This window comes from Ambystoma mexicanum, chromosome 2q (genome assembly GCF_040938575.1).
Source record: "Ambystoma mexicanum isolate Mex_15411 chromosome 2q, UKY_AmexF1_1, whole genome shotgun sequence".
NCBI classification, from domain to species: domain Eukaryota; kingdom Metazoa; phylum Chordata; class Amphibia; order Caudata; family Ambystomatidae; genus Ambystoma; species Ambystoma mexicanum.
The window spans coordinates 882,896,560-882,916,864 of NC_090924.1; the positions used below are offsets into that span (position 1 = coordinate 882,896,560).

The 20,305-nt window shown below is 41.8% G+C and overlaps 1 protein-coding gene across 1 annotated transcript in view; it reads right to left on the reverse strand.

Annotated features, from left to right (window-relative positions):
• The window catches only part of GAD2 (glutamate decarboxylase 2), a 742,591-nt gene that overhangs the window by 274,729 nt on the left and 447,557 nt on the right, over positions 1–20,305 (reverse strand). The window contains exons 9-10 of the mRNA XM_069648150.1: positions 13,691–13,745; positions 7,200–7,316 (exon numbers count right to left, since the gene is read on the reverse strand). Coding sequence (XP_069504251.1) covers positions 7,200–7,316; positions 13,691–13,745 — 172 coding nt within the window. The remainder of the gene's footprint in view (positions 1–7,199; positions 7,317–13,690; positions 13,746–20,305) is intronic.

Here is a 20,305-nt window from a genome sequence, read left to right on the forward strand (position 1 = left end):
AATTTAACAAGTATTTGGTGTTGTTACATTTGTATTACAGGTACGTGTTGAATATTTTTTTTTTACTTTTTTAATTTTTTAATTTTTCATTCCTTTGTATGGTTTCATCTTGTACCATGTCTAAATCCATCATGTCCTTAAAATCAGGAATGCCAAAAATTGGTGCAGGTGCATATGACATCTCGCCTTTGGAATCTCGTAAGGTCTTTTTTGCAAAGAGACTTAAAGAAAATCAAGAGAAAAAAAAGGTCAATTTCCCTGAATGTTGATATTGGGTCTTTTTGTCAAAATAATGGTGCCAAGAATCAAAAAGTACCTTCCATTGAATCAATCACTGTTCCAAAGTTAAAATCATTGTGCTCTTTGTCTGTTGATGCACCCCTTAAGGAAATATCATTTCAGGGCGAGGCCCATGAGCTGAATGAAAACTCTACAAACGTGCCTAGTAAGGAAATAGCTGATGCCTCTATTGCCCTCGCGTGTAAATCAGGCGAGATATGTGTTACTCAAATTCCTGAAGTGGGTGCTGATCTGCCACAAATCTCAAATGGATTAGCCCCGCAAAATCATCTCTTATGCTCGGTGCAGGCACAGCATTTGTTAAGAAAGGAATATGAGAAACTCACATCAGTTGGTGAAATTGATGCAGATGCAATCGAATGTATGAACTCCTCAAGTCCTCTTGAACCTCCTACTCCCGATGTGCAATATATTTGCTCTAATACTAGTGACTTGATACGACTCAATGATAAATCTCATAGATCGAGTCTACCTATTGATGTGTCTAATCCAGTCCCACGAGACAATCAGGAGGTGAAGGATACCCAAGGATTGTATAAATCACCAGTTATGTTTGATAAATCACCATCTACTGTGTCAAACCGGTCCCTTTCCTTTGTAGCACCAACCCCCAGACGTTCTCAATTTCATGAACCTATAGGCAACCATCCATACTTCATTCGAGATCCACAGGATATGCACAATGATAACAGATTTTCTTTTCCCGAAGCACGAGCCCTTAATAACACCTTAACTGCCATGAATACGGCTCTACTCTCTCTGGCAAAACTGTATGAAACGTTAGATGAGAAAATAAAAAAACAATCTGACCGTATGCAGCAATCTTATGAACATATCCTTCGCGAGATCGGATTAAAGGAGCAATCTGTTCCCAACCGTCCATCTATCTGTTCTACTCAGAGCACCCAAACGAACATTGTAGACATGGTTATCTCAATTTCTTCTGTTCCAAATGAGCCTGCACCAGCTGCCACTTATCCTGATATTGTTGTTATCGATGGTCCTCAAAAAGCTTCACAGCTAATTTTGAAAGACGGCCCATCAACAGCAATTAGGCTTCCCGAACAAAAATTGGCTACTACTTTGGCACCTATGTTCTTCAGCTCCAAAAGTGCTTCTTCAATTACTACAAATTGTAATCAAACATCTAAGTTAGTGCAGATCACCAGTGAGTTGCCTACTAAAATTAAACAGAAGAAGGCTTCTAGATTACTCACGGCAGCGAAAAAAAAGACATTTGCACTTGAAACAAGATATTCAGTTGCAAATGAAGGAGTCCCTCGTATATAAACCAATGGATGACGTACTGGCGGCCTCGCCCTCAACATCCTTTTTTGAAGTTCCAAACTTTACCCTTAATCCAAATCCAACAGCTACCGTATCAACAATCCAAATGATGCAAAAGTCACAAGTAAAAGTGTTAACGGTATTCAACCGCCATCAGTTACCATAGATACCACTCCAAGGCAAGGGGCTGGTGTGTCTTCTGATAGTTACCACTCACAAGATGCAACAGTTTTAAACACTGAGTGTACTTTGCAAGAGCTACGTAATGAGATACGAGCTTCTTTTGCAAATTACAATCGGGAAAATGACCAATGATGCCAGTCAGTTGCCACAAAATACCTACCCAAATGTGAAACCTCTTGTGAAAGGACCGGTGTTCCTAGGTCGTGACCATGAATATCGGGTGAACATGAGTTCTCATAAATCATTAGAGGGTAGAACAACTATAGTGTCTAATGATGAGCCCAGATTATCTCCTCCTATTAGCAAGAACCAACCACAATTTAAAAAGCATCATTGCTTATTGATTAAATGTCGAGGACATCCTTTTGCCAAGTAAGATCTGAACCGTGCGAGTGTGTTAAACATTTGTATGGAAATAACGGCTTTAGAGGATCTCACGTCAGCTGACATTGATCTTGTTGAATATACAAATCTTCCTGATCTTTCTGAGGACCGTCTATATATTCGGTCGGGCGTGATACTTAATACTTTAGGGTTAGCCCGGATAGCCTTTTACAACCTAGGCTTTATTCTAAGTCAAGATGTGTATATAAAAGAGCAAATGACAGACAAACCAATTGTACCCAATCGCGAATCTATGGGGATAAAACCATTGTTCAAATGAACTCTGAATCAAATTCCTATGAGGTGTGGGTGAATCGAAGCCATGGTGGAACATCGTAACAATCCCAGATGAATGATTTTGTCAGCCTTGTCTCCTGGAATACCAGGGGTTTCAGACATCTTATTAACAACAACAGTATGGATCTCTTACAATATGACACCATTGTTCTCCAGGAGACTTGGCTGCGAACTCCCCCCATCTGGGACCTATACGAAATGTATCTGGTACCTGCTATTGCCACTCTTATGGGTAGACCGATGGTAGGTCTCATGACGGCTTTCCGTAAAGATTAAAATGTTGCAGTTATTTGGCACAGATCTCCGTCGCCTTGCTTCCAAATTACGAAAATTCAACGACGCTTAATTCACTGTGCCATTGTAAATATCTATTGGGGTAGGAAACATCTGACCTCGGATGAATTCTTTGACCAATTTAACAACATCCTGGATCAACTTTCTCTTGATGAATCCATTATGGACATCCTTGTCATGGGTGATTTGAACATGCATTTATTATCTGAATCTACATCTACATCATATTGGACAACTGATGGACATCGCTGGATTATGTTAATGAAGAATAGAAATTTTGTGATGTTGAATGGTACAGTGCCGGGTGATGTTCCCCACAGGGCTACATGGCATAATGATGGCTGTCACTCTACACTGCATTACATTTATGTTAATAACCAGTTCTTTTCTAAAATTATCTCTCTTAACATAAAATCCACAATAATGAGCGATCATAGCCAATTAAGTTTGATTTGTAACTGGCCTACAATGCCATCCAAGACCTACAATCCAAACTTAACGAACCTCTTAGTTAATAACACGGGGAACCGTATAAAATGGACTAAAGACAAGTTAATTCGTTATAAGCAAAACTTGAATTATGCTTATGGTAATTCCATTGTTTCTGACAGCCCTTGTTATATCCATGCCATGCAATTATTTTCTTCCAAAAGTTCAAATGCTCAAGGGTTTCACCCCAATCATACTCACACTTTTGACATTGAGGTCAAACATAAAAAGAAGGATTTAAGAAAACAGGTAAAAATGCTGCTAAGGGCGCCCAAAAAATGTCTAACTTCAAAGCTTGAGCAGATAAACTACTAAATAAAATGTACAAAAGATGGCTTCTGGGCTGTCGTGCCCTCCAATATCAGCGTGATGGCAAAGCTATGTTAAAACAGATCATCATGAAATCATCAGGGGGCATCTGGGCTCTCTTGAACACAGCAGGTCACTGACATCAGGCTACAGTCCAGATGAACTCCATTCCGGCTAATGAGTGGGAATTCCACTTTAATATTTATCGTACTCCCTTGCCTGACACCTGCCTAGAGTGGGACAAAATTGACCTCGATCATACGGTACAATTTGACCGAGAGGATATCTTACATTATATATCTAAGTTGAGTACCTCTAGAGCCTCAGGTCCGGATGGCCTTCATAACTTACTAATTAAACAGAACAAGGTTATATGGGCTGATATTCTATACCTTATTTTCAAGGAGATCATGAGAATTGGGCACATACCCCCCTCGTGGCAAACATCTGTGATACTCCCCATATTTAAAAAAGGTGATCGCTCAAATCCGACATCTTATAGACCAATTGCTCTCTTAGATTGCCCAGGGAAAATTTTTGCCTGAATGATCTTGAGGGAATTTAACAACTGGCTAAATAAATTGAATCATAGGGACCCCTTTCAAACAGGTTTTATTCCGGGGCTAGGCACGGCAATTAACCTAACGATACTGAATGCTTTAATTATGCAGGGGAAACGAAATAGACAACCAATATATGCGGCTTTTGTTGATTTTAGGTCAGCTTTTGACTTGGTCCCAAGAGAATTACTTTTCAAGAAGTTATTGGACCTGGACTGTCCGTGGTCCATCCTAAAATGGATTGTAGAATGTTGAAAGGTCAGATTAATTTCTTGACCAAAACAACATAAAAAAAATAAAAACAAAAAATAATTACAAATGATTGAGGTACTGAATAAAAATAATATTGTTGCTCCTTCTATTAAAAAGATCTACGTTTTAGCAGTTACCATTGAAATGACAGCAATGATCGACATTCAAAGATAGCCACCTCTTTCACTCTGGCTCTGGGAGCTGTGGAATATGTTTCAAGTAAATGCAACACAGTTTGCTGCACAAAAAGTATTGTGCATTACTGTTCACCTCTATAATGTACCTTTCCTGAAGAAACATGTGCAAGCCAAGCCAGTGTTCCCTTTGTGTAGCCGTTTTACACCTATGACACAAAACCTGTGCTGTCAAATGCACTGTGCCATCTTTGTAAATTACAATCTTTTTTAAATGGTTCTTCAAGAAAATGTTTGAATTAAATGTGTTATTTGTGTGCAACCACATTACTTAATCATTCATAAACTGTATGTAAATGTACAAGTAAGACATAATGTACATGTAGATATGTACTAACCATTGCATATACCGGGTTAACTTACATTATGAATTGCTGAACTAAGAGAGACATACACCATTAACCTGTGTTCTTTGTTGCATATCACTTTAAATGGACAAATGTAGGTTAATGCAGCTGGGCCTGCATTCTTTGAAATTGTACAGACCTAGCAAGGTGCTGGTTCGTGGATGCAGCAACAGAGGTTCAATTATTTTGAAGAAATGTCAAAGGCAGAATCACAGAATGTGTTGGTTTGAGTGTGTTTGAACGTGGTTGACAACGTTCCATTTGGTTGGATGCAGTAGAATTGCAGGAGACCAGTGGCTTGTCTTCATCAATTGCTGTGGAGCCAATCCAGGGTAGGAAGAAGATTTCCAGAGAAGGTCAAAATGGTAGAACTCTTCCTCAAGATTGCTGAGCTCCTGCTGACTACATTAACTCTGCCCCCTTCCCTTGTCCACATCATCAAAGGCCCTTAGGTATACAACTCCCTGGTGTGAGGCTAGTCTCTTTGTGTAGGGAGTGCCCTTTCATTCATCTTTCCCAGGACAGCTCCTGCTGAGGGGCTGTCCTACTGACCCTACAAAGGACCAAAAGAGAGGCACAGTCTTTCCGTCTCTTGTGCTGCTGGCTGGCATTGACAGGATTTTTTTATAAGAATGCATACAAGACTGACACAGCTTGCCTGGACTCACATTGTTGACACATAAATGATACTGATCCAACATGGCTTTAATAAGTATGTGAATTAATAGCCACCATATCCCAAATGCAGATATGGCTTATGTTTGAAGCTTAAACTGCCACCAGGATATTCATTTCTCAAGTGGTTTTGGTTGGAACATGGGGGCAGATTTTAAATGCTGCCTCTGCACTGCAATTACTGGCTGTCACAGCAGCTGTCAAAGGCGCACCTGTGACATTTGAACCTGCTCTGCCCCCCCTGATGAACAGGCGCTGCAGATCGGGAGACTGATGCAGCAGGGTACATGCCTATCAATGCTTTTCACATTGAGCTTAATGAAAAGCAGGTCTCGTTAGTAGACCTCCCTTTCTGAGGTGGAATTGCCCATATAATTTCATTAATTTCATAAAAATCAAAAACACCAGGGATTCGACACCCTTGCCAGATAGCAATTCCTCACAGATGCTCACTCAAAGTGTCAGCACAGGATCTTCTTGAAAGGTTATTTGGGGAATCTTGGATTTTAAAGACCACTACTGAATCATATAATTGTCCTAAGGCTAAACTGAGGTGCCGTATTCCCATTAATCCCCGAACTTAAACACTGTCAGTGCTCACCTACAAGATCACACAAAAAAGCCCAACCCATATTTCATTGGACTATTAGAAGGTATATTTGAATGGGAAAATTGACCGAAACAGTGGACAATCTGTTGCCTCATTCTCTTCCTCCATCTGGACCGCTCCTATCAACATTTGTTTGCCTCTGTTCTTCCAGCACATCCCACCCACCCTCTATACTCTGATACTGCAACTCTCATGTGCCTAGTGCTTGATGCTGCCTCTATGTTTTTAATGTGTTAGATTACAATAGCTGCATCTGGCTGGACATGATAAACGCCCAATACCTTCCTTAACCTATGTTCTCTGCTGTGCCAGATGTAATTATTCATTTTGTCATCCTTATGAAATTCAGGACTAATAGCTGGTGCTCGAAGAGTTGAAGAGGACAAAGACATTCAAATACTGCTAATAAATACATGGGTTTCCATCACAAGTTCAATAGTATTAATAATTTCAATGACGCCAAATTGAATTACCGCTAATGCCAGCGGCAACAGTGGTGCTGCCAACTAATTATGAGATGACAGTTATTCCCCGTTCTGAAGTCCCGCTGGCCTGGAGGCATTAGTGCTGATGGTAATACCACCAGCATAAGTATTACAATAGTTTTGTTGGGCATACTGCAATACATATGCAGGGGGTTTTACCTCTTATGGATTTACAAACCCATAATCAGGTGAGCGACAAAACAGACACTAATAATGTTGACATCTGTTATTTCAGTAACCGCCAGACTTATGAGGCACGGAATTTCTTTGGATTAGTTGGATATGTAATATTCAATGTTGTACATTCTATCTGTAGGGATATAACTAGATAATATTCACTTTTATAATTACTATATTCTTTATTTAGAAGTTATGTGTATGCATTATTTTTTAACTATTCCATTCATGATGGAAGCAGTATGTACACTGGCATTACAATTGAGACATGTAAATCAATGCATATTCATTTTTAACAATATCACTAGATTTCTTGTTGACAATGATAGGAATACGATAATCTCCAATTTACTTACATCCACGTGCATCCAAATCTTGTATTTCTTGCAAATATCAGCAATTGCTATAAGTGGATCGAAAGCGCCATAAACCGTTGTCCCCGCCGTGGCACTTACGAAGAATGGAACGAAGCCCTGCAAACATGAGAATAAGAAACATTGTAAAATAACTGGATTTACTTTAAAGTTATGAGTTTGATGGTAAATCACAGTTCCAGGACAGGATACACCAACATAGCAGAGGTAGTGTGTTGGCTAAATGCATAGTGATGATTTAATCCTTCAAATATTACACATTATATTAAAGTTGTGAAAAGTATTCAGAATCAGTTAAGCAATTGTTTTTGAAATCTCAGTAGCTTCCTATATATTTGCACTTTGAGGAAATCCCCTGCTTGTGTCTGGGAATCATGGACGAGGAGGTAATGGGGGTTGTGCGCTGCCTCCCACCTAGTGATGCTGGGCCTGGAGGAGGTACATGGAGGATCCCCTGATCACCCAACTTTGCCCTACACCTAAGGCAGATGACTATCACTGGTAATTCACTTCCCATGTTCTTGCCCCATTATCCACTCCCATCATGTCATGGGTAATCTGCTGTCCTGGTAATCCTGTGGGTTATGGTTGCCTGCATGGCCACTGAAATGATGGGGTGCTTGAGAAAGCCTTACTAATGCGGATGCCACTTGCAGTAGGTTGCCAGATGAACTGCAAATGTGCTAGCCCAAAGGCTGTCGGTGAGCAAAGAGGTGTAAAACGAGGTTTGATTGGAAGTGGGTGGAAAGTGCATGAGAAATGCAAAATAGCAGACACGCCTAAAGGAGGATTGGTCTATGTTCCCGCCCAGTCCTGCATTACCAAATTATATACAGGTGTAGCAGTCTGGATCCACAGCACACTAATCCATATGCCAAACTCATTATCACCCACAAGTGCAAAAGAGGTTGTTGGAGGCAGAGAAAGAGAGTTGGAGGAAGGAGGTAGGGAAGAGAGGTAAAAAGGTGGAAAGAGGCAGGAGGACATACAATGGAGGAAATTGGAGCAAGAGAGAAAGCAGAGACTAGAGAAGATATCAAAGAGAAAGCAAGAGAGAGAAGAAATAGAAAATATTAAGGAGAAGAAAAAAAGTGATGTTTGGAGGAGGTATTCTGGCAAAGGTTGGAGCAAACCCCAAGGATGAAGTAAGGAGACTCAAAGAGGAGGTGGGTCCGGCTGGATTGGGTGTTATCGGCCCATGGCCCGAGTAAAAGGCCCAAAAGAAGTCCCTGTGCTGATAACACCCGATCCAGCATGCCGGAGATGGTTTTAACGCTATTAGCACACAGGATTACCAATCTGATAATCCGGGGTGCTGAGAGCATTGTATTTTTATTTAATGAAAGGGACACCTCGCCTTCAGTAAGATGGCTGCCATGGATCTGGAAGGAGGGCTCCATGCAGAGCCCCTCTTCCATTTCCATGATGGCCACAATGGACCACGAGTGGGATCAGCAGCAGAAGCAGCTGCAGTGGCATCTGCCACCGATGCAATCAGGTAAGAGGGGAGTAGGGGAGAAAAAAAGGGAAGGGACAGTGGGGGGAAGATGGCAGGCAGGGGAAGCAGTAATCTGGCAGCTTGGAATGTGGGCTTGCATCAGGAGATTCAGCCGCGTTCTTTGACTCCTGATTGGCTGCATCCCCTGTGCCGGGTGCTAATGAAAGTTATAACACTGGAGATCTTCAAGGGACTTGTGTGTGGCCTAGTGATTAAGAGTTAGCCCTTACAGTTCCACAAATTTGGTTGGAGTCCCGAGCAGTAAAAACTAGTCCCTAGTGCTACATCAATGTCTTTCTTTTTTCTAACTTTATGCCTGAGGACCCTTAACGCTGGAGTATACCAGGAATTTTAATTTTTTAAGTGCTCTCCTATTGTTCAAGGATGCACCATTATCAGCACTAGTTTGGAAAGCGATTAAGCACTGCTTTAAAAACGTGTCTCATGAGATGCTAGCTGCTGCTTGAGGAAGGACTAACAAACGATCATCCATGGGGTGCTTAAGAACTCTGGCTTAGACCACTTGGTTACAATAGGTGGGTATTTCCTAAGTAATATGAGGCTTTGAGAAACGTTTGGTGCAGAGTCTAATGAAATGATCGTCCAAGAGACCGGATACTACTGTGGCTTTGAAGCCTCCAACTGCCTAGTGATAATGAGGTCCAGCCTGTTCCCATATGCAATTAAACTGTCATTCAGACAATTTGATGAAAGGAGGATTTTTAGAACAATCCTGCCACACATTAAAATCACCTAACACAAGTAGGCTATTAATGCAGTTGATGCCAGAACAATGTCTAGACCTGCCAGAAACGGACTATTTGGGCCAGGCATTCAGTAGCAAAACACTATTGTTTATAGCAAATAATGCTGAGAGATTTAAACTGGAAAAGCAGCTTTGAGCCGTCTCACCCCACTGAAGTGTTTTGAAATCAGTAACAATAAGATGTGACCTAAGTAGTCTATACCTCCCCCTTCTTCTTGATTCTCTCTGTTAACGCATTTGACAACACATCCTGCTGGGACAAGCAGATGCAGGCATGGTTGGGAACAGGCCGACAGCCGTGTGGCTGTAGTAACCAGGATGTCTACATTCTGCTCAAGAATCTCATCATGAGTCATAGTGACTTTATTGTTGATTGATCTGACATTACTTACAGCAAAGATCATCTCAACTCGACTATTGTCTGACAGGTGCCCAGCCTTATTAATGTGGCATAACTTAGTATTTCTTTCATAATGGTATTTATAAGGTGGTTTACGCCAAAGCACTGTACAAGAATTATATCCACAGAGTAAGACATATGCGTGGAAGTAAACAGAGTTTATAGTCATCCCTTGTGTAACGTTCGAAGTGTTACTTAGCTGGCTGCATTAGCAAGTGCTGTAAATTGTTCCCTGCAGTAGGCATACAGTGATGCAGACACATTGGGCCTCATTCCGACCCAGGCGGTAAGGGGTTTACGGCAGCGTAAACAGCTCCGACCCTTACCGCCTGATTCCGAGGTCCCTTAGCGCCATGGAGGATTTAACACCTGCTTTTAGCAGGTGTTAAAATCCATGGCGCTAAGGGACCTTGTTGTTAATTACGCCACCGTAATTTACGGTGGCGTAATTAACGCCTTCCCCACTCCCATTATGCCCTATGGGGCAAAAATGGGAATGGGGAAGGGTAAATGGGGATTGGGGACTTACCGCCCGCCAACCTCGGAATGGGGCGGTAAGTCCGCCAACCACCATGGCGTAAACATAGTTTACGCCATGGTGGTAAAGGTACGACCCAGGCGGTAACTTACCGCCTGGGTCGGAATGAGGCCCATTGTGGAGCTATGTATTACACGTAAATAGTGGCTACATAACAGTCCAGCAGTACATGCAGCTTACTTAAAACAGTTGACCCAAAACAGCGTGAATGGACAGTGCAGCACCCCCACTGTCTAACCACTGTTGCCCCAGTGTAATGATGCAAGCTGTTGCAACTTCTATGGTTATTGGGAGTTATACTCCCGAAACTGAATGAGGCCCACGTGCCTGAGGCCCCGGAAGAAAGAGAAAGTATGTGCCCAAGACACAAAATTACGTGCATTGTGCCTACACAGCCGTTGTGTATGACAGGACTGTAGTCCCATACGGCACACTTGCCACTTCATAGTGTTCGAGAAAGTGTTCCGGGTCAGTGGAGTAATCAGCTCATATCATAAGATGCATATTACTCATTCTGAATAAAAGTGATCCATGGCCTGTGATAAACTCATTTCTTGGTCAGATTTACGAATTTTGGCACAGCACTAGAATATGCAGGTCACTGCACTGATCATGGGTAAATGTGGACCCTGCTGCCGGTAAGGGGCTCTTGGGAGACAGTGCCCTTTCGTCTTGGAAAGGTTAGAATGGACTTGGGTAAGAACTCAAATGTACACAGGCGCTGGGTCAATGAAGATAATGACTGTATAGTGTTCTATAGTTCTCAAGATTTTTTTTTAGAGGAGTCTAGTTTCGTGGTATCCTAGTAATTTTATTACACAATTTAGCCGACACGTGTTTCGATCCAACATGTGTCTTTTTCAAGGCCAATGGTATGGCGTCCTTTTGCCGACAGGTTTTTTTAATGGAATTTATACCGAAAGAATTCCATCAAAAATGCTCATTGAACTATAGAGAGGTTTAGGGAATAAAAGGTGTAGGGAGGGGGTTGGGGTAGGTATACACATAATGGGAAGGGGGATTTGGGGGGGATCTCCAAATAAATGGAATTTTCAGCAAAAATGCCATTGAAAAAACTCCTGTCGGCAAAACGACATAGAACTGTATTTAAGTATGCTCAAGCACCCACATACCTCAGGGTTAGGGGTGCTCTATAAATAAAAAAATAAACTAAACTGTAGCCAATACGCTGAGGTCCCAGTAGCTACTAAATACTTGTTAAACCACCACAAGGTACCGTTTTAATATAACACACCCGCGAGGATGAGCCTGTGGTACATGAATACGTTGCGGTTAAAAGGTATCCAGTCGTCTAAACTTTATTTTTGGTTTTCCAAGCTTTCTGTGTTCTGAGACAATCTGTTATTTCTTCTATCACTGATATTCCAACACTACAGAGTTTGTTATCGGATTCATAGTGCACTCTTTAGGGAAATCACGTTTTTTTCTGAAGGCCCTGCTACTGGCTCACTGTTCATTTCTCAGATCTGGAAAGACAGTTCACCACTTAACTGCTTGTCATTAATATGTTTCTGAGTAATTTTGAGATGCACAAACTGACGGTGCCCTGATATGATTTGTATTGTACATTTTTAAGTTGGGATTATGATTCAATGGTGTGTTCTAATGAAAATATATATAATTATGTGTTTTATGTATATATATATACATACACACAGGGCTTTCACCAAAGCACTTTACATATAACATACAATAACACCCAACTAAAGTTGGTACTGATTTATTGACCTCGGGAGGATGAAAGGCTGAGTTGGCCTTCCAGGGATTTGAACCTGCGACCTGCAGATCCCACACAGATCACAGAAAGCACACACACACACACACACACACACACACCCCCCCCCCCCCCCCCCCCCACACACACACACACACACACACACACACACACACACACACACACACACACACACACACACACACACACACACACACACACACACACACACACACACACACACACACACACACACACACACACTCTCTACACACACACACACACACTCTCTCTCTCTCTCTCTCTCTCTCTCACTTTCTATTCACTGTATAATATCAGACAAAACATGTTTATGGGTATGTTTGGCCTTCTATTGTTTTCTCTGTTGGTATATACAGCATAGCGAGTGAAGCATTATTGAAGATAACGATTTTTAAAAGAGCATTGCCCATGTTACAGAATCCCTGCAACGGTGCAGTGCAGACAATTGTGCAGTGGCAAAACGTGCTTCTGTGTTAAAGGTGAATTGCTTCAATGACTTTTGCACGAGGTTAGTTTTTGCCTGTTTGCAATTACTTTGAAAAATGTCACTGCACCGTTTTGGCGTAATACAGGTACACATGGAATGCTCATTGACACTTCACGTCAATCTGCTCATCACTTTAGTCCAAATCTTTTCAGTATTTTGGAATGAGTAAAGTACGGGCAGTCTCCAGCAGTTTTTAAATAACTCCACACACATTAAACATGAATTCCACACATGAAATATAACATATGACATATTCTATAATATACATTGATCTTTATTTTAAAGATAGGCATTTATAATCAAAGATTCTCGGATCATCATCTGTGTATTATTTTAGCCAAATTGTTACTCTTGAGACCACAAAACACAGCCCCTCAGTATTACTTCCTTCATCGAGCGTCTTCATAAGTGTTAATATGGTCACTATGGTGAAAAGGTGTTGCAATAAAATACTGCCTAATAATGATGAATCTTCACAGGGAATATATGCATGCCAATGGAGTATATAGCATGTACCTAATGAGATGACACATATGGCATGGGGGAATGTTTTATGTACCCATTTCGTAAAAATGCCATGCAAACTCTATGCATACTTGGATGGTATTCTCAAAATAGGTGTCATTTAAAATACTATATTTTTACTTTTAACATCACAGATACAATATAATCAACTATGCTGCCAAAATGGTATGCCGTTTTTTTTCTAAGCATAGTCTTGGTCCTTTTCTGCTATCAGATCTCTGAATTACCAACATTCAAATGAAGCTGCTTGCGCCTGAGTCAAGATGCAAAAGAGAGTCTGTCCAAAGTTTGGGCATAGAACTAACGAAATGTATCTCATTTAAGCGTTTATGCTTACAGGGCATTGTGGGATGCATGCCAAGTAGCTTTCCTTGTTCCAAGATTACTACGTTTTAGGATTCAGCGACAAATTGGGAAAACACCATTCATCTTGTTCAACATGTTCACAAAGTTGTACATATGAACACAAAACAAAAACTTACTTTCTGTTTGACTTCAATAATTCTCCTTTCAAGATCTGAGGGGATCATTTTTCCTCTGTAGTAATAAAATACATTGTTTTCAAATCATTAGCTTATGTAGGTATATATATATGGGTAAACAAACGCAGGTCATTAAACAGCATTGTCATCAAATATACGTTTGGAATTTTCCAGACTGGTAAAAAAAAGTGTTAACTTCATGTGTTAAGAGTGAATTCATAGTTTAACGCATCCTTTATCACTCAAGATGTTTTTCCTGTATTTCATTGGTTGAGCGGAGTAAAATAGAAGTGTATGTTTCTGTCACCCCCACCCCCATCCACTCTGCCTGTCAAGTATTGGTTCTTCTCTAGTACGATGTTCATGCTGCTGGAGAAGTTCTAGGTTGCAATGGAAGCTGACAGATTTTTATTTGCACAAATGCCACCTTGAAATTGCAGGAAACTTCTGACAATATTTAGTGAGTGTTTCCTTGTGTGTGACACCTTTGAACTGAAGAACATAACAGCACATTTCAGTGAATTAATCATTCTGGAATATTTTCATGTAACATGACCCCTTAGTGTTTTTAGACTATAGTGTAATTGTTTCCATATTGTACTTTGTTAAAAGACTTAAAAGAATTAAAGCGCAGTTTTTGGTCCATCCCATTAGAATTCATGCACACATTATCAAGGCTGTTCTATATGTGATTGGAGGATTCAATGTTACATTTTGCCACTATTCCTCTTCGCACATACGTTGCTTTTTGAAAAAGAAGTCTGCTGCGCAAGTATGTTCAGCAGCAATAGCTAAGCAGTACTGTGTAACTTTGGAAACCAGACATATACTTCTTTATCGTGTTTTATATAGCACAAGATGCTGCTTGGACCACTTCTCAGAGCTATTACTACTGTGTCCAGTTTCAGGTGAACCAAGGGTTCTGAATCACACTATAAGTGGGTGGGAACTTGATTAAAACAAACTGGTGACTTCTTGCATTCAAACAACAATATTTATTAAAATGATGATAATATTCAAATGTATTTCATTTTTCATTCCATAATTATAATACTGGTTTTTACAAGCTTGACATGGAACATGGTAGTGGTTCAGTAAAAGAGGAACGTAAAGTGGGGAAATGAACTCTTAATTCAGCAAACCCCAACAAATATAAAGTATTAATCTCTGTAGTAGTTAAACTGTACAGAAGTACCCATCAGATGATAAGACATTGAACACATGATGCCCACTTTAAAACCTTCCCCATGCACAAAATGGCCAATGCTCTGTTTGTTTCCACTTCTGCTCTCAATATTTAATTCCTCATCTAGTTTGCTCACACGCCTCTTCCCCAAAGTTGATGAAAGCACTTGACATGCGCCTGGGACCTTTCTAGTATACACACTGCCATACAGAGGTGTTTCACTTGCAGACAGCTAAACAGCAGCACTAAATATTAGGCTTGTTTTTCATGTTTTTCCCACAATCATAAATACATAGATGTTTTAAACGTTCCAATAAGAAACATTAGCAAAGTGGGTGCACAAATGAATAGCCTTCCTTCTCTCTCTGGGAATAAGGCAAATTAGGAGGGTTCCAATGCCAACGGGTGCAAGCAAAATGCTCCATTATCCCCCTCTAGCGTGCACAAAGCAGATGATTATATGGTATTTATTGAGCATGGACCTAGCTTCGAGAAGCAACAGAGCTCTTTGCAGAGGAATCCAATACCGATACTTAGCAGAGCACGTTACAGAGGTATAAAAAGAATACAGATAACAGAGCGCGTTAAAGAGCTATTCAATAGTACAGATACATAACAGAGCGTTACAGAGGTATACAACAGAACAGATGCATAACAGAGTGATGATGAATTGGATGTAATTGAGTACTGAGGCTAAACTGTGGTGTTGCCTGCATGCAATCATTACAGACAGACCCATAACTAAGGGGACTCAGAGACACCAATCTCCTTTATCCACCAGAGCCAATTCCTCCAGAAAGAGAATAGGGATTCAATGGGCCCAGAGACTGTAATCCCTATGTCACCAATGAGAGGCAATCCCTTTACTATGAGAAAGATCCATGTTTGAAAAGGCTTTGCTATCGTCATCAATGAAGGTGAATTGTGTTACCAATAGACGTAACCAAAGGTTAGTTGGTTATAAAGTCTGCATCAACCAAGGATGTGTCTCTACTTCTAACGAGTGGCAACGTAATTACTGATGTTCAAACCTGCACCCACTTTAGAGTATATAGCTAATTTCCTTAGAAAGATGGACACCATATGCTCTCTGGAGTCTATGTCAAAGACAAAACCAGCATTTCTGTCTTTGCCCTTACCTTTGTAGAGAGTCCCTCACACAAAGTTAGCATGGTACTATAATGGATTAATACACCTGTTAAGGAAATCTATAGTTAACCCGCACATGACCAGTTTGAATTTCTTAGGAACCAACTGAGATACTGAGCATATTACAAAGCTGTGGTAAGTGTGGGTGCAGTGAAAATGTTGCATCAATAATGTTTAGTTTGGTTGATAATTCTTTCACTGCTGGTAACAGGCATCTTAGTTGGGATTGCCCCCCCATCCAGCACTATCTGAAATGTCGTCAGGCTTAGTACGATAGTCGCTTGTTTTGTTCCTCCCCTCCCTTTCTGCACACCTCTCCTTCACCTTTTGTTTTCTCCGGCTCTACCAGAAATGTCTTCAGGCCTAGTACGGTAGTCGCCTGTCTGTTTTCATTTCCTTCGCACTCTCCCACTCCCTTCCTTATCTATGTCTTAGCACTTGCCCTATCTGAAATGTTGTCAGACCGAGTACGATAGATAGTTAATGGAGGAGAGAGGAAATGGAATAGGGAGAAGGTTTGAAGGGACCCCATAACAGATATAAAAGGGGTCAACAAGATGATGATCAAAATGAGTCGACCAAACTTCACACATTCAAAATTGAGTATAATTAATCATGTAGAAGCATTGCAGAATGACATTTACCATATATTATGTTTTGAAATCTGTCTTCCTGAAAATGATTAAACTTCATATTTGTCTGCGTTTATGGCATTAATCAATATAGTGGGAGACAAATCGAATTAATGAATCACGACATTACCTTGGTGATTGGGTTCCTTGCACAATATGTCGCTTTATAGACCTGTTCTCATGACAATGATTTTGCACTATTGGCAATTTTAAGTACTTGCTCAAAACTTTAATAATCACAATATTCGGTCAATTGAATGATCATACCAATGAAACATGTATCCTGTGACATCCCTGCTTTCAAAGTCTCATTTCATCTTAATTAAAGCAGTATTGTGATTGCTCTATCCTGGAACAGAATGCCATACCTACCATAGATACGTGTCTGCTCTGAAAATGTTTCAATTCAATGCGCCCTTCCATCCATGTGACAACATTGAGCTATGCCATGTAATGATACATTATAGTGAATATATTTCTGGATTAGATTATCAATTATCTGGGAACATTTTGGGCCTGATTCACAGATCGTTTTTCAATGGGATTGCACCATTATAAAATACATCTGCGAATCAGGTCCTGTGTGTTGTGTTGTCCTTGTGTAACCAATTTAAGTGGTATACTACATAACGTAACAATACATGAAAGTGAATTAACCTCTGCATTATAGCGGAGCAGTGTATTTGCAGATTAGTGATTTTGTAAAATAACAGAATTATTCCTAAAAAATATTTCAGTGCTGCTGCGTGCGTGGGGGGAGTCTGTGCGGGTGGTGGCTTGCATGCTTCAATGTGTTGTCAGTAAATCGACAGGACTTGCTTTTCCAAAGTATAATACAATGCAGGCGTATGCAAATCAGCCATGACAGATTTCTGGAGCATGCATTATAAATGATGGTCAAAATATTAACACACAAGTAAGGCTACAAAAGAAACAGGGAGTTTGGCGACCTGGAGGTCATTTTGAAGTAGGCCCAATCTACAATCGAATGCATTGGCAAAGCTAATAGATCTGGACTTGCAAATTTAGATGGTAAACCCTTTTTTTCTGAAGAGGATTTACAAAACTTCCTCTACATGTACAAAGACAGGCCTATTACATTTAAAAATGCTTGATTTCCTTTGTGCGTGTTCAGCCAATGTTATGACATGACATGATAGGGTATTCATATTGCGCCTCTACACCAGCGTTTCTAGGTGCCACAAGACAAGCGAGAGGAACAGAGGAGATAAGACAAACAATCTGACAAGGCCTTGTTACATAATTCAAACGAGAAGCCCAAGGTAGGCCCAGAGGCAGTGCAGGATGACTGGTTGAGGGGGGGTGGGCAGGGTACCCTGTGTGACTCTGAGGGCAACCACACAACCCGTCAGGATCAGCAGCCAGATAGATAAGCAGGGGAGAGGGAGAGAGAGAGAGAAGGAAGAGTAGAAAATTAAGTTCTTGAGCAGCTTTCAAAACTTCAGGTGGTCCGGCTCAAGTCAGAGGGGGGGGACATTCCAGAGGGAGGCACCTGCAAAGGAGAGACATCTACCCCCCACTCTCTGCTTGGAGAAGTGTCTGAGCCGCAGAGAGTTGGAGGTAGCTGAGTAGAGGGCTCTAGAAGGAAGGTATTTAGGAAGAGAGAGTTGAATATTGTGAGGACCACGGCCAAGGATACGTCTTGCAGTCCTCTTCTGGATTAGTTGAAGAGGGCGAAGAGTAGAGTTAGGAAGATTGAAAAAGAGGCTGTTGCAATATTCCAGCCTGGAGAGAACCAGAGCTCTGGAGACAGTGAGTTTCTGGGGGAAGGTGAGGAAAGGTAGAATGCCTCTGAGAAGGCACAGCTGGAAGTGGGCCTTCTTGGCAAGGTCTGTGGTGTGAGGAGAGATGGAGAGAGTGGAGTCGAAGATGACACCAAGATATTTTGACTCACAGGTGGGTGAGGGGAGGGGTCCAAGGAGAGCAGCCAGAGAGCGGTAAAGCAGGAGTAAGGGTCCCAATGAGAAGAATCTCTGTCTTACTGGAATTAAGGCAGAGATCGTTGGAGGCGCACCATCCCTGAATAGCGGATAGACAGTCAGGAATGAGCGAGGAGGGAGAGGAGGCTGAGGTAAGCCTGAAAGAGACCTGTGTGTCATCCGCATAATACTGAAAGTGAGCAGAGAAAGAAGAGATCAGATGGGTCAAGGGGGACATATAGACATTGAAGAGCCAGGGTGAAAGGATAGAGCCCTGGGGAACAGTGCATGCAGAAAGAGAGCTGGTGGAGAGAAAGGACCGTAGTTGGACCTGGGAGGGTCGGTCCAAGAGGAAGGAGTTCAGCCATGACGAAGCCTGACCTGTGATGCCAAGGATCATGCTGAGCTAATAGATCAGGGTGTCAAAGGCAGCAGAGAGGTCAAGAAAGATGAAGACAGGAGGAGAACTGGAGTCAAGATTGGAGAGCAGATCTTCGTGGGTGTTCAGAAGAGCAGTTTTCGTGCCTCTGGTCACACTGAAGCCAGACTGATGGTCATGGAGCTACTCAACAAATTCAGTGTGCATGTTTAGCTCAGAGATGACCAGCTTCTCCAGCTTCTCCAGAAGCTTGCCCAGTAAAGGAGTGATAGCGATCAGATGATAGTTAGCGGGACAGGAAGGATTGGCAGAAGGCTTTTTTAGGAGAGGGTGCACATGGGAGTGCTTGAGTAGAGAGGGGCAAGATACAGTGGCAAAGGAATTATTAAAGAAATCACACAAGGCTGGAGCAAGGGAAACAATGTTGTCCTTAATGGTTCTGGTGGATCAGGGGAGTACCTGTTTAGATGAAACTTTCATAGATCGGACTTGTCTAGAAACATCATCAGGTGTTATGGGAAAACTTGTCTTGAAACATCATCAGGTGTAATGGGAGGGAGAAGAGAAGGAGTGGAGGGGAAGGGTGGACAGAGTGGGGTCTGAAAGAGTTAGAAGTGGAAAGATGAGAAAACAAAAGCGAGGACAGGATGTCCTGCGTTTTAATGGTGAAATGGGAAGCCATGGCTGTTCGGAGGGCCTGGTAAGGTACACGAGAGGTAGAGACCAGTCAGATTGGCCAAATCCTTGCAGATTTTGAAAAGTTCAGCTGTGCTGTTAGAGGCCACAGAGACGCAGGCTTCAAAGTGGATCGTCTTCTTCGAGAGGATGGAGAGTCTGTATTGCCCTTAGAGCAGATGACAGGCCAGTTTGTCTGGGGATGTGCCCATAGCCCTCCACTTCTGCTCAGATGCTCTGCACTTGCATTTCAGAGCAGCCAGGTCCGAGTCATACCAAGAGTTGCACTTGGAGGCAGGTTCCAGATGGATCCTCATGACAGGACAGGGGCAAGGATATCAAGAGCATTGGACATGGATGGATGAAGGTTGGAAAGGGCTGTATCAGAGTGGGAGTCAGCCGAAGGGGTAGGGGGAAGAGGCAAAGTGGTGGCAAAACTGGCAACTGAGACTGGCTTCATAGGGTGAATGCCAGTGAAGGAAGGTGGCAGTGCAGGGGTAGGTTTTGCCATGGGGACAGGCAGTTTCAGGAGAGAGGAAAGCAGAAAGTGGTCAGTCCAAGAGAGTGGAGTAGTCATAGGGTTAGATGGGGGTATGTCTGAGGAGATGAGAACATCCAAGGCGTGCCTGGCTGAGTGTGTCAGTCCAGAGGGAA